We start from the raw sequence: 27,828 nt of genomic DNA on the forward strand, positions 1-27,828 counted from the left end.
CCGTCTCCCCCGCCCTGGACACAGTGGAGGAGCACTCCCACGTGGGAACCTGCATGACCTGCTTGACTTGAGGTGTGTATTGCTTTATTCTTGCTGAAAGAGGGGCGAGAGTATTTTCGGGGAGCACAAACCCTGGCTCGCCACCCCCGACAGGAGGCAGACCTCAGGCTGACAGTGGCCCGATGGCAGAGTTCTGCCTGTCAGCACAGGCTGCAGCATGCCTTCGCCTGTGTGCATCAGCCGCAGTGATCTACAATAAATAGTGGGTTCTATTTACAGGTTCTAGTTAAGAATTCTCCTGGGGGGAGGACAAAGCAGGGCACTTTGCCAGTCACGAAGCCAGCCTGCGTACAGAAGCCCATGTGAGTGACCACTGCAGTGAACACACGTGGCGACCCGTGCTCAGACGGAACGGCGGGAGCAGACACCCCTGGACATGGCGGAGGCCTGGGACCACCCTGCGGGCCAGGCTGAGTCTCCGCCAGCCACGCACCGCCCCTCGCGTCCCGCAGGGCCTGGGACCATGACGCTGCTTTGAGAGGAGGCTTGCAGGTGGGGCTGGGGTGTCTGCAGATAGAAATAGGGTCACACGATGTAGGTGTGCTGAGGCAGGAGCGCTGTGGCAGCCCTGTGGAGACCGCGGGGGCGAGAGCACCCCCGGCGTCACGCCTCTGATTCTGCTGGTGCGCGACAGGACGTGGTTTGGGCGCAGGGCGGTGGAGGGGAGTCTGGCGTGAGGACCAGCCCCGACACGGCCACCAGGGGGCGCATTCAAGAGGGACGTGTACAAGCGGCATACATCTACAACATTCACGTATTCAGTTAAGAGTCTGGGAAACCAGGACCTTCCGGCAGCCACTGAGCTTACTGCCAAGTGAGGTAACTGCGGGTCAGCAGGTGAGGGCCACGCAGCTCAGTCCTCAGGCCTGCGCCTCCGCTGGACGCCTCAGCGACGGCCAGGCGTCCGATCGCACAGCCAGCTCGTCTATGTACAGAGAGCGAGGCGGCGCCAGCCAGCCCTGTCTGAGTCCTGGTGCCCCGACGCGGCCAGGGCACCCGGCTCATCGCAGCATCGTGGGCAGGAAGCACCCAGGCCGCGCCTTACAGGTTGGTCTCGTCCCAAGCAGGGTCGTTCATGTTCTTCAGGACCTTCCGCACCAGCTTCTCCAGGTCTTTGCGGGCCCGCTGCTCCTCCTCCAGGGACTTCTTCATCTTTTTGTTATCCTGCAAATGAAGCAGACCACAGCATGGGCATTACGTCTGGCAGCCTGCGGCGTGCCCTGTCCCCAGACTGCCCCCTCCAGGAGACCCTGGGCCTCGATGATGAACTCCCGAGTGCCACTGCCTGTGGGTTGAGGTCAGCGGGGTCGGCCAAGCCCAACCGTCTACACGGATGGCAGCTTCTGTACGTGCAGCTGTGCTGGGCACCCAGACACGGCGCAGACAAAAGCAATCCTCGCAGCTCCTTCTTAAGTCCTTAAGCGTAATGTACCATAAGAAAATGGCTGAAAACAGCAGAAGGAACAGCTATCTGATGTCTTCTTGAGTTACAGACAGGAACGGGAGAAACATTCCTCCTCCGGAATGAACACAGAAGGAGGAACCTGCTTCTGGGCAGCCGAGCCAGGCGTTCTTGGGTGTGGAAGGCACGTGCGCGTGCGCTCTGGGGCGGGGCAAGCCATGAATGGAAAGTAGTGTGCCTGGGAGCCGCGAGGACACGGTCCTGGGTGGCCGAGAGCGCACCCAGCCCGCACGGTGGTCCACCCAGCTCCGTCCCACGCCAGATCGCACCTTCTCGGGCTGTCCTGGGCCTAAAGTCCTCCATCTCCTGCCCCCCGCTGGGCAGGAGACCAAAGCCGTTGCACACGGGAACTCTACGCCCATACGCGAAAAGCGTGGCACGTTGGCCAAGTGGCCGCGACTCGCTGAGCGGGCTTCCAAGGTGCAAGGACGTGCGGTGGCCAACCCCAGCCGCAGGGGACGCCTCAAAGGATGGTCCGAGTAAGCAGAGCTTGAGGCGTTTCAAATGAGTTTGAGATGGTTTGTGGCATCAAAAACGTAGGGATTTGAGATGGTCTGTGGCATCGAAAATGCAGTTAAAAGAAGACTAGCAGAAGCTCTCTTCATGGAGTGCTACCCAGGAGACCCACTGTCTCCTCGGCTGGAACTCCGAGGGGTGGATCTCCTGGCTATACTTCTCTGCTTCCGGACAACCGGCTTGACTTTTCCGATGGCACTTTCCTCTCTTCTCCCGTTACAGCTTAGAAAACCTGGCGAACAATGAGCACGACGCACCTGTCTTAATTCTTGGACTTCATCCTTTAACGCATACACGGTATCCACGAGGCTCCTGAAACAGGAAGCACAGGAAGCACGTGAGCAGGCAGCGGCGGGCACAGGACGGGGGCGCACCGACGCGGGCACAGCCCTGCCTGCTGGGCTGACGTCCACGCTCACAGCTCTAACAACCAACCTCTGGGGGCGCAGGGAAAACCCCAGCAGGGCTTCCAAATCTCTCGACAGCAGCCCAGCCCAGCCCAGCCCAGCCCTCGGGGACTAGCTCCGCTCACGAGCCCCCTGCCCAGTTCATGCCTGCTGGAGACACCGGGAGACAGCTTACTTTTCTTCTATCACTGTCTGACCGTTACTTTTAGTTTCTTCAACTATAATTTTCTCCTCTTCCGGAAGCAAAACTTGTGGTGCAGATTCTTTGCGAGAACCTAGGACCGTTAAAAAAAGAATAAGCCTATGTGAGTACCACAGCAGAACGAAGACAAGAACTTGACGCTACAACACTACTTAGACATTCAATTCCAGAGACCACACACTAAGAAGCCTGAGACAAGCTCGGGAAGGCGCCTTTCACAGCCCGTCCTCTCCAGCTCTGTCTGCTGGGCCTTCTCACACCCGAAACCGTAGAGGGGAAAAGGGACACCAGCCTTCTGGTCATTTGTGAAGCTTCAGCTTCTGAATCTGGGTTACAGATCTTTTAAACCTTAACATTTTCAGCAGGTAGTAAGCTAAACGTTGTGACCAGATATTCACCCAAATTTTGAGTCATGTGCTATCTCAAAATGTCAGAAAGACATAGGTGACCAAGCAGAACATAGACAATGGGTGCTTATAAATCACAGACCTGGCAATAAAAACATTTCACTCTACAGCGACATTTAATAATAAAGATATCACAGCACATGGTTTAGAGAAAGATAAATTTATTATTCGATTCATGAAAAGTTTGTTCTACATTTCCTAGAATAGAAACACGTTTCTGAATGAGAGGAAGCAAGTCACTCACAACATCAGAGAAATTTTTGCACCATTGAACCAGCACCTGCCCAAAAGCTTGCACAGGACAGACAGCCCCTGAGTAAATGCTGCAAAATACACACCTTGGAAATTAAAGGAGAAATCCACATACTCATTTCAAAAGGCGAGGGAAGAGAACCACATCGTCTCATCATGCAAGGAAGATCACACCGTATAATACACACCACTTACGTTTTTGAGAAACTATCGTCAAATGCTAACCAGAGGAAAGATATAACCTACCGGAGAACACGAACCCTTGCACGTGGCACTGCCACGAACATTTCTCCGTGAAAAGCAGCACACAGGGCTTGTGACATGCTCACATTCGCTAGAGAAACCGTGGCTCTACCTGCTTGGTCTCGCTTTCTAGGGCCCACCTTTTGTCTGTCTTCCTAAAAATGTGTCCGGTTATAAGAACTGCACTTGCAGCTGGGTGCAGTGGCTCATGCCTGTAACCCCAGCTCTCTGGGAGGCCAAAACAGGAGAACTGCTGGAGGCTGAGAGTTCGACACCAGCCTGGGCAACATGGTGAGACCTGCCTTCACAAAAATAAAAAAATAAAAAAGTCAGCAGGGTACGGTGGCATGCAACTCTACTCCCGGCTACTCAAGAGGCAAAGGTGGGAGGATTGTCTGTGCCCAGGAGGTTGAGGCGGCAGTGAGCGGTGATCACGTCGTTGCGCTCCAGCCTGGGTGTCAGAGTGAAATTGTCCTGAAAACACACACCAACATACACACACACACTCACTTTACACTGTGCTTTCCCATAATGAAGGGAGTGCGCAGCAGCAAACGCCACTCTTTTTCCTTTTTCAAGAGTCAGGGTCTCGCTCTGTCTCCCAGGCTGGCGTCAAGTGGTACAATCATAGCTCACTGCAATCTCAAATCCTGGGCTCATGGGATCCTCCCGCCTCAGCCTCTAGAGTAGCTGGGACTATGGGCACCCGCCACCATGCCTGGCTAGTTAAAAAGTTTTTTGTAGAGAGAAGGGTCTGGTTATGTTGCCCAGGTTGGTCTCAAACTCCTGGCTCAAGTGATCTTCCCGCCTCAACCTCCCAAAGTGCTGGGATTACAGGCGTGAGCCACTGGGCTCAGCCTCACACAGATATTTTCAAGAGACAGGATTTTAAAGAGCCTCACCAGCATTTTACTGCACACACCTACTTCTCTGAGAACAGGACTAAGGATCGCTGTCCCAGGGCCTGGGAGGGGTCCCTGAGGCGCAGGGCCTCTCTCCTACCCCACGGCAGCAGGCGCAGGAAGGGCTGGAGCCCGGGCAGGCACTGGCCTCTGCAATGACAGAGTGTAGCTGCGTCCCTGACCGCGGGGTCCCAGGGCTTGCCGTGGGTCCCGGGCTGAGGGATGACGCCGGTCTGCCTTTGCAACGCCCACACCATCCCTCAGCTCTGGGACCCCACAGTCAGGGACAAAGCTACACTCCGCCATCGCACTCCCCTGCCCTCAGGTAAGGAGAGAGACTCACGCTGGCAGGCCACTGCATATGGCTCCGTGTCCAACAGCACAGGGTGTCGGGACGCGTGCTCCCCTCCAGCCATGGGCAGGGCCTGTGTATGCTGAGAAAACGCCAGTCTCAAGGTTGGAGGCTGCACTCAGCATGCCAGCGAGTGGAATGAACTTGGGGACTGGTGTTAACATGAGTGTGTCAGGCCGGGCGCGGTGGCTCAGCCTGTAATCCCAGTACTTTGGGAAGCCAAGGCGGGAGGACCGCTTAAGCCTACGAGGTCAACATAGAGTGACCTTGCCTTTACAAAAATTTTTTTAAAAGACCTGGGTGTGGTGGTGCTCACCTATAGTCCCAGCTAATTGGGAAGCTGAGGCAGAAGGATTGCCTGAGCCCAGGAAGCTGAGGCTGCAGTCAGCCGCGACTGTGCCACGCACTGGACAGCCTGGGCGACAAAGTGAGATCCCGACTCAAAAGCAAAAACAAGTTTGTCAAACACTGTCTCAAAGATGACCCTCCCACTGGTGGTGTGTTCGCACTACACTAAGGGCCCCGCAGCGGCAGGACGCTGACCCCTTCACCCAGCCTCACACGGTGACCCACATCTCGGGAGCAACTTTCCCACAAAACGGAGTGTGGTTTCAGAGAGAAAGATGCGTTGAAAACACTGGTCTGGCAACCTCGGGGCTCCCCAGAAGTCTGACGGGTTCCTGGAGACCAGGGCGGAGGCAGCCCCTGGGCTGGGGGGAGCCTCGCCTGTCCAGGGTCCAGGACCCTGCCGGCTGCGGACAGGCCTCATCCAGGCTTGCCCGGTGGACGGGTGATGCTGTGGAATGTGGGGGCCACCCGGGTAAACGTGCTCGGTTAGGCGACTGACTCGTGATGTAAAGGTCAGAGGACGCACACGGCCGCCCGTGCAGGCTTCCCTGGGCTTGCAATGCAAGCACACATGGGAACTGGGCTTCTACGGGAAAAAGTCAACCCATGCTCTATCTGCCCAGAAAAGAGAGAAGCAGAAAGAAGACCCAGAAAAGCACGCACCAAGAGCACAGCGTGCAGATGCGCCTCCCGCCAAGGGCAGCAGCCCCAGTGTCACCCACCTTCACCTTCGCCCCTGGGGTCCCTCTGTCACCAGCCACCCAGTCTCCTGCTTGAGACCAGACGGTCAATGACTGTGGCGGAGTCAAGTCAAAAAAGAGGCCTCACGTGCGTGTCTCACAACACACTCTGCACATGGTGGGCTGAGGCGGCCTGAGAAGGTTCTGGAGCTGCGCTTCGGCAGAGGATGCATTTCTTTTCAATTGTTTTCACCCGTTCCAGCTTCCTAGACAATCTGTTTCTAGCACTAGGATTTGCAGAGGACATGCAAAATGGAGTCGCAGAGGATGCCGACTCGGTAAAGCCACAGGTCGTGCGGGGCTGGCTTCTGCGCAGAGCACCTGAGGGCGTGCCCGAGCATCGGCCGCCAGCGGGAGCTGGGGTGCCCTGGCTCCTCTCCAAGTGACTGGAGCACGGCACTCAACCGCTGGGTCTCAATTTCGTGGCTTGTGAACAGAGTAACAACCAACCACTTCTCCAAAGCTGTTCTGAGGATTAATTTAGATATTACACTTTACAAGTATTTTTCACAGAAGAATTTATAAAGACACAAGTCATGCTGTTGTGTAACATGATTCGAGGGACGAAACCTGTAAGAAATGGTATAACGCTACATGTGTATGACACAGGCCTCATTTCACAAACACAATGCACACGGGAAGGACTCCGTGATATGTGACAGAAATCTAAGGTTATGACTGTCATGCTATAGACAGAACATACTAACTGCCCCATTCCTGAAATTCATGGATGTAAAAAATGCCACCACGGATCTGTGGTGAGTTAGGAGGTTTGTAAACGGAGATTCTATCAGCCTGCCTAAAAATCCATGGAATGCTAATCTTCTATCTATAGTTTCCAAAAACTGTATTTTTCTAAAACGACTGAAAAATGTTTACAGCCTTTCAAAAAACAATAAAGGAATGGTCTCCAGCCAGGTTTATAAGCAAGCTGGCTATTTCTTTAAGAACAAAATTTTAGAACTAGCTTTAAAAAGCTATCTTAGAAATTAAAGTATTTTTAGAGGTATCACAGCACATTTTTCCTGTACCGTCTAGGTCGGAACAACAATTTGATGGTAGCACTCCCAGAGAATGTTCTATCGCTTTGTTCAGAATCCCACAACAGAGGCTCAGACACAGATAACACATTCGTGATGGTGCCACCGGTGTCAAGATCTGTGTTTCCCAAACTTCTGTGTTTCCGGGAGGCGAGAGGAGTCCCACAGCGCACCCTTCTGGGAAGCGGGCGCTACAGCCGCGTCTTGAAGACCCGCAGTGCACCCTCAGCACGCTCTGGGTTTTGAGGAAATTCGCCATAAAGACGCTCATTTAACTTTGATCCAGCACTTCTGAAACTTGTCTGAATGCTGAGTTTTTTCTTTTCTGCAGCATCAGTGGTAGCACCTTGTGGTTTTCTGGATACGTTTGAGAAGCGCTAGACGAGCCTGTAATCTGTCTGTTACCATGAACATATACAAAACTGCTGGCTGGTGGCTACTGCTTCTGCACGGAGAGGGGAGTCAGAAGAACACAGACATAGCACAACAGCAGTTTACACTCAACACCCATCCAGCACTTCTCAGACTCAAGGACTCCAAGAACGCGCCTGCAGATGCACTAAGTGCTGGATGTACTAAGTGCTGAGAAACCTTCCACACTGCCACCAGCAAGGGCTCACCTCAGGCCACGAGGCTGGAGATGCCAGCAGGCACCAAGACCCGTGGAGACACTTGCACAAAGGCGTGGTCCGGAAGCCTGGGCAGTTTGCACAAATGGTCAAGTTTGAGAGAGGCTGAGGCCCCGGCCCCTCCCCCGCCCAGACAGCCACAGACCCCCAGGAAACTGTGACCTCAGTTTAAGAAACACAGATCTAATCCAGTATTCCCATTTCATAGAAGGACAGCCTGCCGGGCAGCAATGACCCGCAGTCAACCCCTGGGGTTCCAAGTCCAGGCTCGCGACCCCGTTCTTGGGTGCTAGAATGCCACCGGGCCTCCTGTGAGGACACAACCACCCGCTTCAGGAACAATGCAGCCTGATGATCCCCGGAATCCAGGGCCCCGGGTGGTGCACAAGCGTGCATGTATAAGTCTGCCTGCACCAAAAGCCTAAAAGCAACACGTTTTGCAGAAAAGAATGCTGCCTGTCTGGCCAGCGGTCTAGGATATCTGTGGCAAAATTCACGTTCTTGAATTTGTAACCTTTTGAAAATCTGCATGTCATTATAATCAACTGCAATTGAAATCATTTTCACAATGAAGCAAAATACTATGCTTGAAAAAACCCGATTTAAAAAAATATCTCTGAAAGCCATCTAGGTCGCTTTGCTATTCATGGCTGCAAGATTCTTGTTCATTTTTCTTAGTGAAAAGGCGGCCTGCATCCTCTCTCGGGAGGGTTTTTGGTGTGGATCGCCCGCAGCTTGTCCTGGCCCCGTGCCTGCCACCAGGTACTTCTCCTTCCATTGTGCTTCCTTTCTCTCCTGGTCAACTGGACATCACTTTACAAAACCAAAAAACAAACTGTCCTCAAAGCCAGATGTGGTGATTCACGCCTATAATCCCAGCACTTTGGGAGGCAGAGGCTGGAGGACTGCTTGAGCTCAGGAGTTCGAGACTAGCCTAGGCAACATAGCAAGAGCTCGTCTCTACAAAAAAAATTCAAAATTATCCAGGTATGGTAGCACATGCTTGCAGCCCCAGCTACTCGGGAGGCTGAGGCAGGAGGATCACCTGAATCCAGGAGGTTGAGGCTGTGGTGAGTCACGACTGTGCCACTGCACTCCAGCCTAGGCCACAAAGTGAGAAAACAACTCAAACAAAAAGCCAAGCAACAACAACAAAAAACCTCAGTCCAAACAAAAACTTGAAAAGTCGTGCTTTTTCCCATTTATGCACAAAAAACAATAATGCTTCTTTCTGGAGACAAACCTTCCAGTGACTGAAATTTGTTTCTAAAAAAGAAGGAAACAGAAGTGTACCAGGAGCAGCCTCGTCTTGTCCAGCACACACCTAAGCTAGGAAGGGCGCGCTTGCCTACCAGGGAGGGGGTGTCCTCCACCTGCCTGCCCTGGGAGGACGCTTGGGCTCAGGGAGAACGGCCAGCCCTCTCAGCTGCACACTACGCTAGCCCCCTCCGCCCCACGTAACAAATACTGAAGGCCACAGGCTAGCAAAGGCAAAATTTATTTCAACTGTACAGAACAGAATTTTTATAAAACAAACACTTCATTGCCATATGCAACCACAAACAGTAATATGCATACTGTACAATACAATGCAACATTCAGATATACATCCAATTGTGTTTTCAAATGGTAGTCACCTACTAAAAATGGCTTTTCCCATTCACAGGTAAAGAGCACAATATAGAGATTTTTATCAAGATCTTATACCACTATATACACATTACTGTGTTTTGGCAATTGTATGCAAAACACATCATTAATATAGCTTATCATGTACTGTGGCAAGTGTTATTTCAATGGGACACCATGTGGGCCACTTGCGAAGGGCCTGGTGATGGCTTAGCCTACCTTCTAGTTCAGACTCTGCACCCTTTCATGATAATACTAACTGTACACAGATATTACAGGCTGCATAAACAGGAGATACTATTATCAGCATGACTAAAGTTCCACAGAAGCAGAAACACCGGCCCCTGGGTGCCATATGACCAATGCCACATGAGAACTGTCTTTCCGGGCCTGTGGCACTAATACTTCTTAACCAGGTCACGAAAGCTAACGGTGTTGGACATTCAAAACAAACGCAAACAAAGAAAAGGTCAGGTTATTATTCTGCAGTGATCTCAGCATCGACCAAGAGCATGGTCAGAATGGCTTTAACTGGTACAAAGAGGAGCGGTGGTCAACTGTCAAGACTTTGGTGTCTAGAACATCCATGGAAATGCCTCATTAAGACAGCCAAACAGTACTTGGCGTTAGAGAAATCCAAGTGCAGCAACTGTGTTCCATGCTGTGGCCACAGGGCACTGACAGGCAGCCGAGCTTCCTACGGCATGGCAGAGGCGTCAGAGCCCACGCCCTCATTCTCAGGCTCAAGCCAACAAAAGACACGCCACGGTCCCCATCAGAAGAGGACTGCTCTAGGTCACAGGAAACCAAAGCCACTTCCCAACCCATCGCATGTCAGTAAGTTACAAACTTCACAGTCATTTTATTTCTCAAAAACCCCATTTGCTATTTATTTGGCTGAACGTACAGAAACCTCATCTCGACTGGAGATTAATACTGGGTTTTGACTAGTTTTAGAAGACTGCCCCTCGATTTTCCCACTAATTGACATAAAAACACAGACTCTCCAGATGGCATCAGCAGGTCAGCAGCCACTCGGGGACAGACAGATACGTGGGCTCGGCAGCGGCTCTGCGGACTCCTGTGCCAGCCCCCATTCCACGCAGAGCGAAGCCCCAACTCCACGTGGTGCGGCTGCCGGGGTTCCCAGACCTGGGGCTTGCGAGCAGCCGGACCCAGTCCCAGCACACGGCCACGCCTGGCCCAGGGCTCACTCTGCGCAAGCACGGGCAGAACACCGCGCACAGGGTGTGGCGGCGGAGCGGGTGGCGGAGGAGGGGCCGCGGCACCTGGAGTTACAGCCGCCCTGAAGAAGGAAAAACGTTATTCTCAGTTTACTCTGGCATCCGGCGTCCTCCAGCAGGTTTCCACGAATACTTAAAACACAATGTAAGGTGCCACCTGAACACCAAATTGAGCGTGCGTGGGAGAACACAGTCTGGCCCCTCAAGCAATGACTTGATGTGGATCTGAGGCTGCAACTGAATGCGACTCTCACATTCAGTTCTTTGGAAGCGAAATTAGTCTGAGTGAGGCCAGTGAAAACTCCTTACAACAAATCCCAGGACAGCCGGGGAGATTTGGTTGCAAGCGAGTTACAAGCAACCTAGTAAGTCTGCAACGGACTTGGGTGCCCACGGCATGAAGCCTTGGGGTTCTCGCTATGGGTTGCTGTAACGGAGTTTCACTGAGGCTGGGTGCTGCAAACAATGACGTGCTCATGGCTCTTTAAGACAGCGCCAGCATGGATGTTGGGGGCAGCCGGGGGACTGAAGCCAAAGCACTCCACTTTCAAGTATTCCAAATGCCTCTCCCGACACAGTCAAGTCTACACTTGCAGAGGCTGAATGCTTCAGATCTGGGACTCTGAGCCCTCAGGACAGAGCTTTCAGTGTAGAGTGGCATAGGCTTGCTAAGTGCCACATGACAAAACCACTGCAGCTCAGGGAAGTCGGGGTGAGGATGAGCGTGAACATCTGAGCCGGGACAGTCAGCTCTGCCTCTGGAAAGGAGAGCGCCCGCGTCCTGGCCACCACGCAGCACACGCAGAGCACAGAGCCGTGGGTGCAGACAAGCTCTGGACACACGTGACGCCCGCCCGTCTGTGCACGGCCAAGGCCCACAGCCCACATGCCGTTCCGCGTGATCACCAGAACACAGCCCTCGGAACTGGACTCGCAAGTGTTCTTCTTATCTCTCCACTACTCGGTCAGTGTGGGTGTGAGACATAACACACACGGGTCCCTACAGATAAGGCCAGAGTCTCCTCCGTGGTGCTGGCACTTAGATCACAAACCTGTGTGGTTTCAGGACAAAATATAAAAGTGTGCATACAGCCGTATCCAGAAAAAAATGAAACAGTTGCTACACTGAGGATAAAAAACAAACCCTGTGGAGCTGTGAACCGACCATCCATCAAGAAAAGCCCCCCTGGGTGTGGGCTCGTGCGAACACACCACCTCCCTCCAGCAGGCAGTCACTGGAACGTATCTCGAATTGGCAATTAAGCCTCCACAAAGTACAGTGGGAAATATCAGAACACTCTCCAGAGTTGTTAAAATATCACATAAAAGAGACAAGGAACAGCAAGAAAACACCTAAGAAAGCAGGCTGCGATACAACAGGCATTGGTTAGGAGAGCTCAGAGTGCGTTAGTTCTGGTGAGAGATAGATGAGCAACAGCTCTTACGAGATGCAGAACCCATTCTGTAACTATGGGCTGTCCATATACTGTCATAGTCAGAGTCTTCCGAGAGGTCTGAAGGCTCCAAACGGGAAAGGCTACTGCGACGACCCAGGGAGTCTAGACTTGATTGGTCATCATCAGCCAAGACGTGATTATGCATCAGGTCAGTGCCTTGCCATGCTAAGACGGGCGGATGGAGTGACAGGAGCGACAGGCACAGGGGGTGAGGAGGAGGACGGACAGGAAGAGCCACAACCAAACATGGAACAAAAGCAAAAGGTGATGGGAAGAGAAGGAAAAGAGAAAATACTGTTAAAAAATGGCAACAATGCGTTCTTCTTACATAATGAACTCAGCACAACCCTTAGCATAAAACCAGAGCAAGTATCATCTACATAAACCTAACACATTGCATGGCTTCCGCATTGCTCCTTGTTATGGATATTGCTGTAAAGCCCTCATTTAAGAAACTTTTGTAAATTACATGTCCAAAAGATGATTCCAAAACGTGGCAATTGACCAATTCTATTCCACATTCAATGAGCAGTCTCATTTAGGACATTATTTGCAAAAGGTACCACTCATATGGCTGATTAAAAACAGTTTTCCACTCAGTAAGTAGATAGACTTAATGTAAAATGATTTGAAAGGATTTCTGACTGACTTCTTCAGCTATCTCTTTGCCAAGACAATGACTCACCAGAGGGGGTCTAAACTTACCTGATCAATCTACAACCACTGAGAACATTTCAGGGGAAGCAAGCCAGGGATAGCTCAGGGTCCGGGGCCCCTCAGCAACCACCAGCCGCCCACAGGGCGCTAGGACTCAGCCCACAGGCAGGGCACGGCAGGAAGCGAGTCTGTTCGCAAAGCAACTGACCCTGGGACAGTGTCAGGGGCATCTGCCAGGGCCGCAAGGCCTCCTCCTGCAAAGGCGCACGGCTAGCTACAGCACCACAGGCTCGAGCCCGCTCCTGCTCCTAAGCAAAATGACCTCTGCTCCCAGGCTGTGACAAGGACGAAGTCACAACAGTCTTGAAGGCCTTTACGGCCTCAAGACGGGGATCAACCCCAAAGATGTTTGGCTGATGAAGCCTTCTTGGCATCCAAATGTACACTGAACAGAGCTGGATTTTAGGTCAAAGACATTCTTCTTCTAAAAGCCATTTTAGTGGGAGAAAAAAGCCAAAAAATGAGAAACCTGCTTTCACTATGATCCCGTTTCCAAAGGTCTTGACTGCGAAGGCCGCCTTCCCAGCAAAGATGGCCCACTTCTCCTGTGGCCCCATTTGGGGAGGGCTGGGTAGAAGGCCATATGTGATCGTCAGCCCTCTGAGGCCCCAGGCTGGTTTGCCTGTGACAACAGTTACAAACAAAAACCAGCGTGCCATCCACAGCCTTTCCTGCACAGGAGAAGTGGAAGACCTAGCACAGGCCGTGGGAGCAGAGAAGGAGCCGTGGGCCGTCCCGCCAGACAGCAGAAGCAGCGAAGCAGGGTGCGGCCTCTGGCCATGGAGGAATGTGTCTGCACCATGACGCCCACGCGGCTCCTACACAGGCCACCCTCAGTGACCGCAGGGCATGGGCTCAGGACCCTCAGATGCCAAGACTCTCGAGTTCCTGATGTGTACCCTACACATGTCCTACACACGTTAAACCATTTCTGGGTTACTTATAATACCTAATGCAATGCAAACAGCTATTACACTACATTGATTTTTTTATTTTTGTACTGTTGTTTTTTATTGTTTTTCCCCCCAAATATTTTTGATCTGCCGTTGGTTGAATTTGCAGATGCAGAACTCATGGACACAGAAGGGCAACTGAACCTGGTCTGTTAATCTGAGACTATGGAGCTAAAATTTTTTTTCGAGTAATTGAAATTAACATGACTAATTTTTTTAAAACCTCAAATTCAAAATTCAAAGATTAGGTCACGTTTCACAGCCTCCTACTTAAAACACAGGCACCATCCAACCACGAAGACGTGGTACTTGAATCACAATCCTGCGTGCTGACACCTCGCTGCCTGCCTGTGCACCTGCTCCCTCCACATGCTGACAGGGTACCCAGGCCCTTCCATTACTCGCCCATTCTGCTGAGTCGTCACTGAGAATGGGTATTTTCACCAAAATATGCACAAAAAAAGGCAGTGTTGACTGACCCCATGCAAAAGGTCTTAATGTCACACAGTGCTGGTGAAATACTAGAAATGGTAAGATGGAAGTTTTCAGAAAATACACAACTCCCGCTGGGCCTTAGCCCTATCTCACAGTTGTAGTCATCCTGGCAGAGGCCAAAGCGGTCCAGAGTTCCTTTCCCACCTTTTCTTTTTTTCCAGTGATCATTTAAAACAAGACATGACCCTCACCCTAACCACCACACCAGGGTGATGGACTAAAGAGGCAAGTGTGTAATCTGCTCAAAGCCAAGGTGGAAAGGGAACCAAACTGTAAGAGCTGACAGACCAGCTTGGATGCTGAAGTAACATATGAACCGTCCAGTTCTCATAAAAAAATAAAATAAAACAAATAAAAGCACACCTGAGGAACACCAGGTCAAAAGGACAACCTGTGGTATCCGTGGCTGCAGCCCTGCACGCCACACCCGGTCAGCTGTACTGGGACTGCCAATGCCAGGAAAGGGACAGGCCACTTTCCTTGTGTGTCAGCATGCACGGCCATGCCAGTGGCTACACCGAAGTGCTGCACCCTCAGCTGCTGAGAAGGCTTAAAAAAAAAAGCTATCTTTTTATTGTCCATATGGTAGGTAAGCAGTTTTCATTTAAGACACTGGTCCGTGGCCCGTTAGGAACTGAGCCGCACAGCAGGAGGTGCGTGGCGGGCAGAAGCCCTGCCTGCTGACAGATCAGCGCAGCACTGGGCTCCCCTAGGAGTGCAAATCCTGTGTGAACTGCACTTTGAGGCATCTGGGCTGCACACTTCTCATGAGAATCTAATGCCTGACGATCCTCCCCCTCCGAGTCCGTGAAAAACCTGTCTGCCATGAAACCAGCCCTGATGCTAAAAGGCTGGGGACCACTGTACTACACATAAGACCCGTAAAGTCCATGGTTCTGAAATCTACAAATAAATTAGTTATCTTCTGAAGAATAAAGCAATCATTTTTAAAAAGGCTACAAGAAGCCTTGTTTAGGTTTATGTTTTGGACAACATCTCTAAGGAATTTAAACAAAACAACAAAAAGAGTCTCACTATTACACTCATAGTCTAAATAGCTGAAATAACTGAATTAACCTTGCACTGTCTTCTAAAAGCGAGAGAAGCGTTATACACTCCGAAGGCACCTTATATCTAGATACTTCCTAGGACAGCACAGCCACTCTGCCCACAGCTCGACCCAGTTCCAAGGCCCTGGGGCCTCACAGTGCCACTGTACTGCATGTTCCCACTAACAGCAGGAAGAGCAGAACAGACAGACGAGCTGTGCACGGGCCGCCCAGGGCAGCTTCCCGCAGACTGTCATTCAAATCAAAACAGAACGAACCACAACCCTCAGGATGTCACCGGGAAACTTACTCGAGTTGAGTGTTTGCCGTGTTTTGGCGCTTGTGCAATAAGCTTCGATGACTTTCAGAATCTGAGCATCTTCTTCCAAAGCAGCCGTGCCTGTCAAGAGACACACAACACTTCACCAACGAACGCAAGGCCACCAGTACCACCACCGAGACACATGCAGAGGCATGACCTCAACCAAAAAGGACACGCAGATTACCTACCCCCTTTTATGATATCACAGATGGCTACTTTCTACATACGTACAACAGTTATGTTCAAAGAGGTTTTTAGTCTTTTAAAAATATCGTATCTGCAACATATCTGGAAACAGGCTAGTATTGGAATTTTTGAAGGTTATCTTACTAATCCCTAAGAAAATCAGTTGCCCCGCTCTCCAACTGGAAAAAGGGCAAGAGAGAGGAATGAGCACTTCACAGACGAACAGCCAGCAACTGTTCATCCCACTGAAATGAAACATGATCACTAACACAGCGTCTCCACATTGTCACACTCCAGTCTGACAAAAACAAGACTGACCGCTCCTGGTGCTGATGTGGGAGGGGAAAGAGGGACTTTCCACCCGCCCCGGAGCAGGAACAGGAGCAGCTCTCCGGAAGGGCAACCCGACTGTGTTTCTCAAAGGCCTTCAAAGGAGCATGAGAGCCTCCTCGGGATCTCCCGGAGACAGTTTGAAAACCCAGCCCAGAGCCCACAGACGCCATTCCAGAGTTCCTCCTTAAACTGTGGACTTACTGGACACGCGCTTCATCTGTGTCCTCAAAGGCCCAAGGACAGGATCCTCCAGACTCTCAGGTCTCCTGGCATAAACCCCAGGCCCAGCGCCCCTCCCCCAGGCGCTGAGTAAGTGCTCTACCCACTGCCGCAGGGCCTGCAGATGAGCTGCTGGCTTCCTCATGTACTTGTGTGGGTTTCTATACTAAGACAGTACTTGGATACATGTTGCAAAAGGCTAGCCTACTCTCACAAAACATGCAAGCGTATCCATGCAAGTGTATCACAGCCTCATAACAATGAGGCCTCAAGGGCATTTAAGAGTAAAACATATACGAGGCAAACCACATATTCATGAAAGCCACATATTCATGACGAGAGAGCAATTTGCAGTACCAGGAATTTAAGCGCTCCTGAGAGAAGACAGACTGCCCCTAGCTGGGACCAACCACGCCCCAGGTTCCACGGGAAGCCCACTCCTCAGGAGTGCGAGGGTGGCCGCTGAGCAGTGCGGGCTCACGAGGGGTGGGCTGCAAGGCAACGGCCTCAGGGGAGGGGCGGCCACTCTGGTCAAGGTGCCCACAGACAAGTCCAAGTGCCAACGCAGCCCACACGGGCAAGAAAGACCCCCAGGGCAGCAGGGCCCACTGGCTCCCGAAGAGAAGCGGCCATCACGGTCCAAGTCTCACCCCAGAGGCGGGATGGAGGCCCATCAGCCCGGGGCAGCACAGAGTCCCCACGCAGCGCAGACCTCCAGGACCCTGAGCATGCCCGAGGTCAAGCTCACGCACGAACCTCCACCCTGCTTCAGAGCAGGGCGGCCTGCTGAGACACGCACACAGTTCCCTGGGCAGGTGCTCATGCAAGCGTCTCTCGGCCGGCACTGAAGCGTCTCCACTACCCCTCACCCCACACCCGCAGCCTCGGCCCTGTTCCCTGCCCTCCAGGTCCACCCTGCCTCATGCTGGAAGCACTGTCTAAGCTCTGAGAGCACTCTGGAACGCTCACCCCCAGCCCAGAACTTTCCTGAGCACCAAAATCACATATCACCACCATCTGCCTTATGTTCCTCCTGGGCACAAACCTCACGCTCTGAGTATCTTCCATGGCAGTCTACAAAAGTGCCAAAAGTTGGGCCTCCACACTGGCCTAGCACACCCAGGCTAGCCTCCACACTGGCCTGGCACACCCAGCCTGACACTCCGGGCTGTCGGCTCCCCACAGCCATCAGTGGTTGTGTGAAAACCCAGGACCGCTGAGGCCTCTGTACAACTGCTGTGCTCAGAGCGCCCACATCATTTCACACACCACCTCAGACATGCCACGGGCTTTCTGCTGGGGTCCCTGTGAGCAGGTCTGGGGCACCCTGGATGTCTGCTGGGCGCACCCAGCCAGCCCCAGGCCTCTGCTCTACCAACTCGCCTGCGCCGACACCCACCCGGGCCTGCAGCACTCCATGGTGTCTCCACTTGCCACGTGTCAGCACCCTCCTCCTAACATGCGGACTCCACGAGGACGGAGCCTCTCCCTTGGCCACGCCGTGTCCCGCGCCCCGGCTCATGAAGGTGCCGAGGAAACACATGCCATGCACACGAGGGCCCTCTGCAGTCGGGTCCACGCAGCTCTGCACTGCACACAGACCTGCTGAGGAGGGCAGCCAGCGGCCTCGAGTCGAGGCCCCAAGGACCCTTCAGAGGCCACGGAGTGGTCAGCGAGCAGCAGAGCAGACCTCCGATGTCAAGTGTGGTCCTACCCATGAGACCCCCTGCTGAGAGGCTGAGGAGGGCTCTGCCAGCCAGCGTTGGACAACCCAAGGAGGGGGCAGTCTGGTGGCCACATGTGCCCTGCAAATATCAGGGACAGAATGAGAAGTGGACCCCTGTGCAGTCGAGGAGGCCGCCACCTCACGAGCTCTCTGATTTGCTGCTGCTAGCAGGAGGTGAGGGCAAGACCACAGGGATGCCATGGCAACCACGGTGGGCGGGCCCAGCTGCCGCCTTCCCTGAGGAGCCAGCAACACCCAAGCTCCGACTACAGACAGCTCTCCCACCAGCTTTCTTTCGGAAGCGAAGCCCTGAAGGGTCCCAGGGTATGCAGGGTGAAGGGGGAGCGGAACCCAGTCTCAAGGACTTGCACAGGCCTCTCACGGCACAGGGGGTGCCACCCGCCGAGCCCCTTGCCCTGAGAAGGGAGTAGGGGGCACAGCCCGCAGGGCACACCCCATACTCCGAGTGAGGCTGGCCCACCTGGCACGGGAAACGTGTCCCCAATGCCCAGCAGCCTCAGCAGGCTGTGCCCAGTGCCCTGCCCAGCAGACAGCCGGGAAGAGCCGACACCATGGCCACGGGCCCGGGAGGGCAGCGAACCGCCCCGATCGCCTGCCTTGGCACAGCTCCCCTTGCTCATCCGCGTCAGCTGAGCCCCGGGGGGAAGGAGCTGGAGGCAGGACCCCAGGGCTGCCCGTGAGAGCCCAGGCCTAAGGCACAGCCTGGCTCCTGCACCGGCTGAGGACCGAGCTCCAGGGTGGCATGTGCTGAACCAGAGCGGAAGGAAGGGAGGACCAGGTCCACGCGCCATGGCTGGTGGTGAGCACACCCTCCCGCTCGCGGGGGACTCTGAGAGCTTGTTTCTGTCACCGCTGCAAGGTGAGGACCCTGCTTTCGCCTCCCAACCTCCCTCAGCCCTGCAGAAACCAAGAGGACGCGTTGTCCTCACTTTTCCGAGGGGTCTCAGCGGGTGGCACCCGAGGCACTCACTTTTCCGTAAGGCGAACTCTTCGTCAGAAGGTTTCCGCTCAGGTTTCCGCTTAGGCAGCAGCTTTTTCATGGTCTTGGGACTCTTACTGAGATCCTGGGAACAGAAGAAAAAAATACTGGCATGCTCTGAAGTCACTCACGTGCACTGGGCTACCAGAAAGGGCTGCTGAGAAGGTGTCAAACACACAACGGCTGCACCCACGGTCAAGCGCCTCCTACTTCCTGCAGACTTGGATTTTTCCTTGCCAGCTGTTGAACAGTCATTTAAAATCAACAGGGCACTTCCCGCATTAGTCACCGGTTAGTATCTCTTCTTGGTTGATAAAAGCCCTGGTGTGACCTGGATCCTGCTAGTTTCGTCACAGCAGAGGTGTTGCCAGCAGACAGGCTGGCAGCATCTGGAGAGGAGACAGGGAAGCAGAGACATCCAGGCACACGAGGGCGAGGACCAGGCAGACCCATCCGTACAGCTAAACAAACAGAGATGAGGAGACTCGGGCCATTCTTAAAAGGCAGAGAAGTACAAAGCAACTCCTGTAGGAAGACATCTGAAGAAAAGGGAGGGAGCGACCAGCTCGCCGGCTTTGGGTCCCAAGGAACCTGGCACCCGAGCCCTGGCACCATGTGCTTGGCGGGTGGCATGTCCACACCAACTCAGAGCATGTTCACCACAGATGGTCTACACCGCACTTCTCAAGAGGGCTCGCGAAGAAGCACAGAAGATGAAGGTGGAAGCGAGGTGAGCAAGAGAGAGCCCGCCGGGGCAGGCGAGGTGGCAACAGTGGAGCACATCTGAAACACCAAGATCAAAAAAGAACTCCTGCACCAGTTCAGCTGCATAAACCACCCGTGAACCTGATGTGGGAAACCAAGACTCAGAGGGTGACACGCACTACGGAAGGAACTCCAGTGAAAAGAGAGGAACAGAGCTTGGGTTTTACAGTTACCTTACAGAAATAAAAATGTAAGAAGCGCCTGAAAATGCAGCAGAAACCAGCTCCGGAAGAAACACACACGTACCCTATGACTTCCCCAATTCAAAGCAAGTCGAGAGGAAGACCCCGTGAGCCAACACCACCCGCCCCACCCAGAGGGCCCTGCGCTCCAGAGCCTCCTGGCCACACACCGAGCCCAGTCCCACAGAGGGGAGGAGCAGCAGCTGCCACGGGCCACCATCTCTGTCCCCCGCACCCACGGAACCCCGCTTCCCTCCACGCTCCGGGGTGCTTGCTACACTGGCCAGGAAGCTTTCCTCCCCATGGCATCTGCCAGCGTGCACGGCCAGACTCGTCCTCGTCAGAGTCAGTCTAGGTAAAAGTGTAGGAAACTGCCAATACTTATTCATGGATAAGAAATGTCTTATAAGTGCACCTAACAAACACGAAAATACTGGATTTGAACGGAGACGGACACGGAGTGCACTGGGATTCTGGCACGCCCAAGGGGGCGCTGTCTCAAATAATTCTTCTCATTTTTATCTGCACAGGTTCTCTTCATCTCAAATAGCTTCTGGTGACAAAACATGGGCTCCTGGCCAGGAATTTCGGACTTAGAAAGTCAGAAGACACAGCTGAACAGCAGATAGAAATAAAACGAGGCCACTCACGAGATGGGAGGCAGTCACTGCCGGCACCGTGCGGTCCCAGACCCCCGCTCGGACAACACGCCTCAGGCAGGCAGGAAGAGTCCCGCAAGTGGCAGGGAGGCTGGCACACAGCAGCACTGCCCGCGCCGGCCACTGAGGCCTTGGACCTTACGGCAGCAGCGGGGATGGCAGGGGACAAGGGCAGCCCCTCCCTCAGGGCTCAGAGGACCAGGCCTGTCTTCCACGACGGCAGAAGGCCCGGCCCAGCCCCACAGCCGCAAGGCACGCTCACCACCACCGGGCCGTGCGAGCGAGGACCTCACCTCCTTGTAGCAGAGAGCAGCCGAGGGCCGGAGGGGCGGAGCAGGCCGCAGGCAACTCAGGCTCCAAGGCTTGGGCGTTTTTGGCGGCTCCAGGGGTCCCCAGCTGATGGTGGTGTGCGGGGTGCCGTGGTGGGAGGGGTGGGGGAGCGTGTGGTAGGCGGGCGTCAGCGGCGCGGGCTTGCTGTCCGCGTGCTTGCTGGATGGTGTGACCGCGTGGGAGGGCAGCTGCCGGGCACAGAGGGAAGAGCAGAGACAGACCATGAGGCTCCGGGACCCCACGGGAGGACCCCGAACATTTGCTGCGCCTGGGCTTTCAAAACACCCACAGGGTAGCCAGCCCCAGGCTGGAACTCCTCCTCATCGACCTCCGATGCTCAGCCAGCAGTCTCTGGGCCGAGGCGACCCTGCGGAGTGTGGGGCTCCCTCGCCATCTGCTCCGTGTGGGGGCCCGACCCTTGGACACACCGCCAGTCACATTTCACAGCAGAGTCACTCTCGGAAGAAGGCGTTTCATCTCATCTAAGTGTCCGAGTCATACGCGAGGACGGGCGTCCCCTGGAGTGTGGACTGCAGGGAGGCAAGTCTCCCAGCCACGTCCTGTCACCTAGCACTGAAGCAGCGGGCAGGCCAGGGCTGACTGCTAGCTTTGTCCCGGCAAACACAAAGCTGACTCCTGTCCACAGCGGCACTCGTGTCACAAGGGCAAAACAGAGTTGCAACAGAGGCCTGAAAAGCAGCAAGTGTTTACCATCTGGCCCTTTACAGAAAACTGCCAAACCCTGGATAAAAAGGGATTTCCTTGGAAAACTCCACTTCAATCAAAACAAAGCTATTCAAAATCTAACTCCTACAAGGAGTGTGTTATTAATGAGGCTTATATTCCTGGAAAACCACAAAATAGCCCATCGCCCACTGACACTTAAGAGAGCAAAGTTAAAGAAGTAACCCTCAAAATTAGCCAAGGATCACCATGAGGCCACACGAGCCAGGCATGGGAGGATGGCCGTGAACAACTGTGACCTGAAGGCCTGGGTGAGGTCGCCACGCTAAGGTGTGAGTGACGTCAGAAACCCAGGCTGGAGCAGAGTCCTCCGGCGGCAAGTGCCATAGCTGCAGGAACAGAAGCAATCGCTTCTACAGGGTCATGGCCTCGCCCCCGCATGGGGTAGGGCGTGTGGGACCCGTGTCGCGCTATACACATGACATCACAATGGCGTCCACCTAAACCACTTTTCTCCTTGCAGTCATGGCTTGTAATGTTCGGTTTGGTTTCTCCTCACTTGAAACAGTCAAAAAAGGTATGCTTTCTTACTGTCTGAAGAGTTCTAAATAACATCAAAGTTCTGTCGTATCTTGTATACTATGTAGTTTCAAAATTAAATATAGCCTTAAAGCAAATTTTTTTTTTAAAAAGGTGTGCTTTCTGCTAAAATCAGACCATGATTCAAGCTGGACAGAGCTGGCTCCCAGGGCAAACACGTAATGCCACGAGAGATGCTCCCTAGAAGAACTCAGGACATCTCACACATGAGGCGCAGTGCTCTCCACACAGAGAGACTCCTTCCCAGCTGCCAGTGGCATGAAGGGAGACACTGAGGTGTGGGGTCTGGCCGCGGAGAAAAGTTGACTACAGGAAATTCTTTAGTCCGGCTGCAGGTTAGTACTAAAAACCTGAACATCCACAGTTCTTATAAACACAGACCCAAGAACACACATACATCCTGGGGACAAACTTAGTTCCATGAAAACTAAGTGACTTCAAAATTTTTTAAAGAACAGGCAAATTATAAATGGTAGAGCCACTCAAAATAAAATGTCAGCTAAAGCAAATGACAGTTTTACCCTTTCCTAACAGCTGAGTGCAATGGAGGCCCTAAAACTGATCAGAAGATTCTACCACAGTGATCCTTCCTGGGCAAAAGCATTAACATGAGGACAACAAATGAAAAGATGGATGTCGCAGAGGAAGCTAGCCCAACAGTCTGCTACAATGTGAGGAAATGCCTGTGCAACCGTAACAGCTCTTCAAAAGATTCACTCAGGTTTCCAGTATTGCTTGATAAAGACAATGAATGTTGAAATAGCTCAGTATCAATTTCTTGAGCACAAAACACCAGAACAGAGAGGCTTAAACTCTGAAACTTCAGTGTTGAATTCTTTTGAAATGTTATAAGCCTCTCAAGACGCCAAAGAGTTGTTGAGCTTTTCTAAGTAGGAGATAAATCTTCTAAGTAAAAGATAAATGAATTTCTTGAAGTCAAAACAACGAGTCATACACTATATTCTAATGCCTTCTATGTGGAACTGGCCCTCTTCATCAATCATGTTTTTAAAAAAATGAAACACAGGAAACCCAGTTACAATTCTCAGAAAAGTCATCCTGGGGGGTTAGTGTCAAACCCCACCGAGCTGGTCTCCAGGGGACACATGCGCCTCCCACTGTGTGTCCCTGACCGGCGCCAGACGCGGAGTCAGGGCTCTTCCCAAAAACCATCCTGGCGATGATTCACCACTAGCTGGAAAGGCCCGAACATGTGCGAGAAGCAGGAAGCCAGTGCTCCGCATTCCCAGCTACACTCTCAGGCACCTGACCACTTGCCACGGCTCAGCGCCGGCTGCCATCGCCAGTCTGAGAGGGCATGGCAGGTCCTTACGGTGTGGGACGGCACGGAGTGCGGCTTGATGGTGGGGTTCCCCACAGACGTGACTTTCGTCTGCTTCTGGAGGTGGTCCACCCACTCGTGTAGATCCTGCTGGCTGCTGCATGACACTAATATCCGCTCGATCATGCTCCCTGCAAGAGACAAGGAGGAAACAGACGAAGTGGAAACACAGCAGAGTGCACGCCACGCCACACCCCCAGAATGCCACTCCACCACGCCTCAACACGCCTGTGAGCACGCAAGTGAGATTCCGCACGTGGGGACAAGCTGCCCGTCCCCTGACACACACAGCATGCACACAGCTTGTGCCTGTCACCTGATATTTCAAAGGCATTTCTATGATTTTCACTGTCCTCAAGCTTTGTGATTGTCATTCCTGTCGTGGGTAGCTTTCCCTAAAAAAGACCCCCCCCCAAAAAAAAAAAAACGATTAGTGCTTTTCCACCAAAAAAAGATACCATCATTAAAGTAAATATTCGGCAATTTTAGGACTGGCAAAGGAACTGGGCTTATGAACCAAAAGAACTTTTTTTAGCAAGTGCAGCTCTACATGGTCTGACAATTAAGTTTGCGAACTTGCCACCACACATTTGTGCTAGCAGCATTGTACAAACAGCTCGGTAAGGCTTCATGACCCTGGCGTGTCAGAGTCTCACAGCTATGTTCATGTGGAGGGATGTGTGCTGGCATCTTGCTGAACGGCATTCACCACTGGTGCTGCAGGTTTTTGCGTGCCATCACGACAATGCTGGAGCTTGAGTTAGAGCCACAAACAAACATTAAATTGCTAGTTGAATTTTGCAAGAGTGGAAGTGAAATCCGGGACGTGTTGGTCCAAGTTTATGGGGATAAAGCCATGAAGAAATACATTGCACAAATGGATGAAATGTTGTTCTGAGGGGAGAGAAAGCAGCACTGATGAAGAGAGGTCAAATCAGGATGGCCAGTGACAGGCAGAACTGACAAAAACACTGCAAAAATTCATCAAATTGTGTATCAAAATTGTTGGCTGACTGTGGGAAGCACAGAAGACCAAATAAACACCGATGGAGAAACAGGAAGATCCTAAGTGCAAAGCTTGGCACAAGAAAGGCGCGTGCAAAAAACGGTCCCGAAGGAGCTCTTGCATCAGGACCACGCACCAGCCCACATAGCCCTGTCTGCGAGGGGATTTTCAGCCAGTAAACTGCATCAGAATAACTGCATCGGAATGCCCTCCCTGCTCACCTGACCCCCAATGACTTTTTCTTTACCCCAAAATAAAGGAAATATTGACAGGAAGACACTTTGATGACATTCAGGACATCAAGGGTAATACAATGACAGCTCTGATGGCCATCCCAGAAAGAGAGCTCCAAAACCGCTTTGACAGGTGGACTAGATGCTGGCGTCAGCGCATAGTTTCATAGCTTCCCAAGGGGGGTACTCTGAAGGTGACTGCGATGATACCCAGCAATGACGTATGCAGCACTTTGTCTAAGACGAGTTTGCGAACTTAACTGTCAGACCCATAATACTTTATAAAAGCTCTGTTTCAAATAAGAAAGCATGACACTGTACTGTAAACAGGAAACTGAACTGGCAAAAAGATGCAGAATACCAAACCAGAACAAAAGCCTCAAATAAACGTCAACATCTGACACACAAACATTACGCATCATGATTTTATTTTATTTTATTGACTGATTGATTGAAGGTAGGAAAGCAAGATTTATTGAGAGGACAGAATGCTCCCACAGTGGGAGGGGACCCAAGGGGGTTTTAAAAATGTTAAGCAGGTATCAGCTGTTTTAATTGACGTCTTTATAGAAAATAAACAAGTGCTAGCCTCATAAAAAATGCAGAGCGGTTCCCTTCTAGCTGCAGAAGGCAAAACAAGGATGGGAGACAGGCTGGAACAGGACTGGATAACAATTTCACTCTGTCGTCTAGTAAGCAGAAAATAAGCCATTGAGGCATAAGGCTGCACACGGTGCAGGAGGCTGCGGGCAAACCCGCCCTCCTCCCCCGGGTGGAACAAACTGGTCCCTCAGAGAGGAAGTGTCAATGGAGAGAAACCAGAAGGGGATGCAAAGTGACCATCACAAACAAAGCAGAACTGAACACAAGCTCCCCTGGCCCTGCAGCACGCCCTTGGGAAAGTCTAGGGAGTCTGGGGCCGAATTGTCTGTGAACAACTTCAGAGGTGCTGATGGAATTCCACTAGCCAGGGAGCAGAACTCCACCAGCACCTCTGAAAGCAGAGCCTCTCAACATGTAGGGAATGTGTCTCCCACAACCTGGTGGGGCTCCTGATAGCCAGTAGTAGAGGCCAGAGGCTGCTGACATCCTACAGTGAGCACGACGGTCTCCCCACAGACTCCAGCCTCAGGACCAAAATGTCAGCAGGGCCGAGGCTGAGAACCCATCACCGTATGGCAGGTAGACTAGCAGGCTCTTGACACTTCCATGGCCAAGTGTATTTGAAAAAATGCTACATACTGTGTATTGCTTTCCAAGATTCATAGCACATACGAGTATTTCAATAGTTTTGAAAAGTCCTATAGAAAATAAAACTAAGGACTGGGTGTGATAGCTCACACCTGCAACCCCAGCACTTTGGGAGACTAAGAGTGAGACCAGCCTGGGCATCACAGTGAGAACCCATCTCTCCACAAAATTTTAACAGATTTAAAAAATTAGTCAGGGGTGGAGGCATGCACTTGTAATCCCAGCACACTGGGAGGTCGAGGCAGGAAGACTGCTTGAGGCCAGTTCAAGACCAGCCTGGGCAACATAGTGATAATAGTGATACCCTATAGCTCTACAAAACTGTAAGTGTGCCTAACCCAGCACATCTTAAGATCAGCAAATACAACACAAGTATGTTGCTGGACCTCACATTGCTGAATACCCCCTCAAAGCCAGGGTTCTTCTAGCTGCAGAAATGGCTGCTGACAACACACAGACCATGCGTCACCACAGTCTGGGAGAAGAACTCCCAGGAAATGGAGCCAAGAATGCGAAACGCAAACCCTGCTGTTGGGATGTGGTCTCCAGCGCACGTCAACATGTCAAGGGCACATGTGCAAGCGCCAGGCACAGGCAGGGCCTACGCATCTGCAGGCAGCACCCTCTTGTCCCTTAGGTCAGAGTAAGCCCCGTCTTCAGTCAACGGTATGACACTCCCGGGATATAAAACACGAAGCCAGTGCTGACAGAGAGGACTCAGGTCACCTGGGGGATCCTCACAAGTACCACCTCTCCTCGGCAGAGGCTGGGCAGAGGAAGGCCAGGGTTTCCTGTGGTGACTCCATGTATCTGCTCTACCTGCTTCCAAGGGCTCCTTTTGGAATGGCCATGAAATGACACCCTCTGAGGGTGGACACAGCCTTCTGTGGGGATGCAAGGAAGCCATGTCTACACAGGACTGGGATCCTCTCACACTCTCGCTGGGGACAATACGTGACAGTGCGGCTTCGAAGAAACGCACTCAGGATGACACACAATGGTGACTGCTGTGGCAGCAGAATCTAGTGACTAGCCAGTCCCCAAGGAACTGGTGGAAGGGCCCAGCTGCTGCAACTTCACAGAAAAAAACACGGAACCCTGCCAAGGGCACGGGGCAGATGCACAGGAAGTCAGAAACTGCTTCTGCCTCCACCAGGGACCAGTCTAGCCACAGAAGAGACCTGGCCTGCACCTCCTCCTCCAGTTAGCTCTCCCAGTTTCTCAGAGAAAGGCAGCGAAATGAGTGAAAAGGCTAAACGCCACGTATCTGCTTGCATCACTTCGTGTCTGCCAGTATACCTGGGTGGTGCTGGGCCACATACAGATCTCAGCCTGCATGAGCCCACGACCCAGGACCTCTGGTAGGCCCATTTTGCAAAAGAGAAAACCACATCTCAGGGAAAGATGCAAGGTTCTGTGCACAAAATGGCATAAGGCAGTAACAGAGACGGACGTGCAGCCCAGGAAAACGGACATGCCTTTCCTTCTTGTTTAGTTAGAATTGGCACGGGTCCTGCCTGCATAGTCAAACTGAAGCACAAACATAAGCAGCACATCCATGTCTGAATACATTACACTACACATACAACACCACACACAGCACACACAGATACATCCACTCTTCAACACACAACTCAAAACCAGCCTAAAGGTGATTCTCAGATCCACAATCAACAAGAAAATATAAATTTAAAATGTGTTTTACCTGATAGATAAAACCACTCATCCTAGGACTGGCAGACAACATTAGCAAAATATTTGGGAAGAGTAGAAGATATCTTTCATTCTTTTCCTAATACAAAAAAAAAAAGCAATAATTTTTTAAAAAACATCTACTTACAAACATGAGCATAAATATGTTAGGCCCTATGAGACATTATTATATT

General features: G+C 52.3%; 1 protein-coding gene across 3 annotated transcripts in view; it reads right to left on the minus strand.

The window, feature by feature from the left end:
- Nucleotides 1-974: 974 nt before the first annotated feature.
- The window catches only part of ARHGEF7 (Rho guanine nucleotide exchange factor 7), a 76,836-nt gene continuing 49,982 nt past the window's right edge, over nucleotides 975-27,828 (minus strand). The window contains exons 12-21 of one of the 3 annotated variants that reach the window (XM_008052080.2): nucleotides 27,648-27,734; nucleotides 23,769-23,847; nucleotides 23,444-23,583; nucleotides 20,790-21,014; nucleotides 18,882-18,975; nucleotides 15,415-15,504; nucleotides 11,879-12,055; nucleotides 2,621-2,720; nucleotides 2,296-2,350; nucleotides 1,102-1,224 (exon numbers count right to left, since the gene is read on the minus strand). In XM_008052080.2, coding sequence (XP_008050271.2) covers nucleotides 1,102-1,224; nucleotides 2,296-2,350; nucleotides 2,621-2,720; nucleotides 11,879-12,055; nucleotides 15,415-15,504; nucleotides 18,882-18,975; nucleotides 20,790-21,014; nucleotides 23,444-23,583; nucleotides 23,769-23,847; nucleotides 27,648-27,734 — 1,170 coding nt within the window. Of the gene's footprint in view, nucleotides 1,225-2,295; nucleotides 2,351-2,620; nucleotides 2,721-10,777; nucleotides 12,056-15,414; nucleotides 15,505-18,881; nucleotides 18,976-20,789; nucleotides 21,015-23,443; nucleotides 23,584-23,768; nucleotides 23,848-27,647; nucleotides 27,735-27,828 lie in introns of those variants that run through there. The other 2 variants (XM_008052081.2, XM_021709559.1) reach the window with 2 other exon arrangements.

The sequence above is a fragment of the Carlito syrichta genome, unplaced genomic scaffold (assembly GCF_000164805.1).
Source record: "Carlito syrichta isolate Samal-C Ts95f unplaced genomic scaffold, Tarsius_syrichta-2.0.1 Scaffold256234, whole genome shotgun sequence".
Lineage (NCBI taxonomy): Eukaryota > Metazoa > Chordata > Mammalia > Primates > Tarsiidae > Carlito > Carlito syrichta.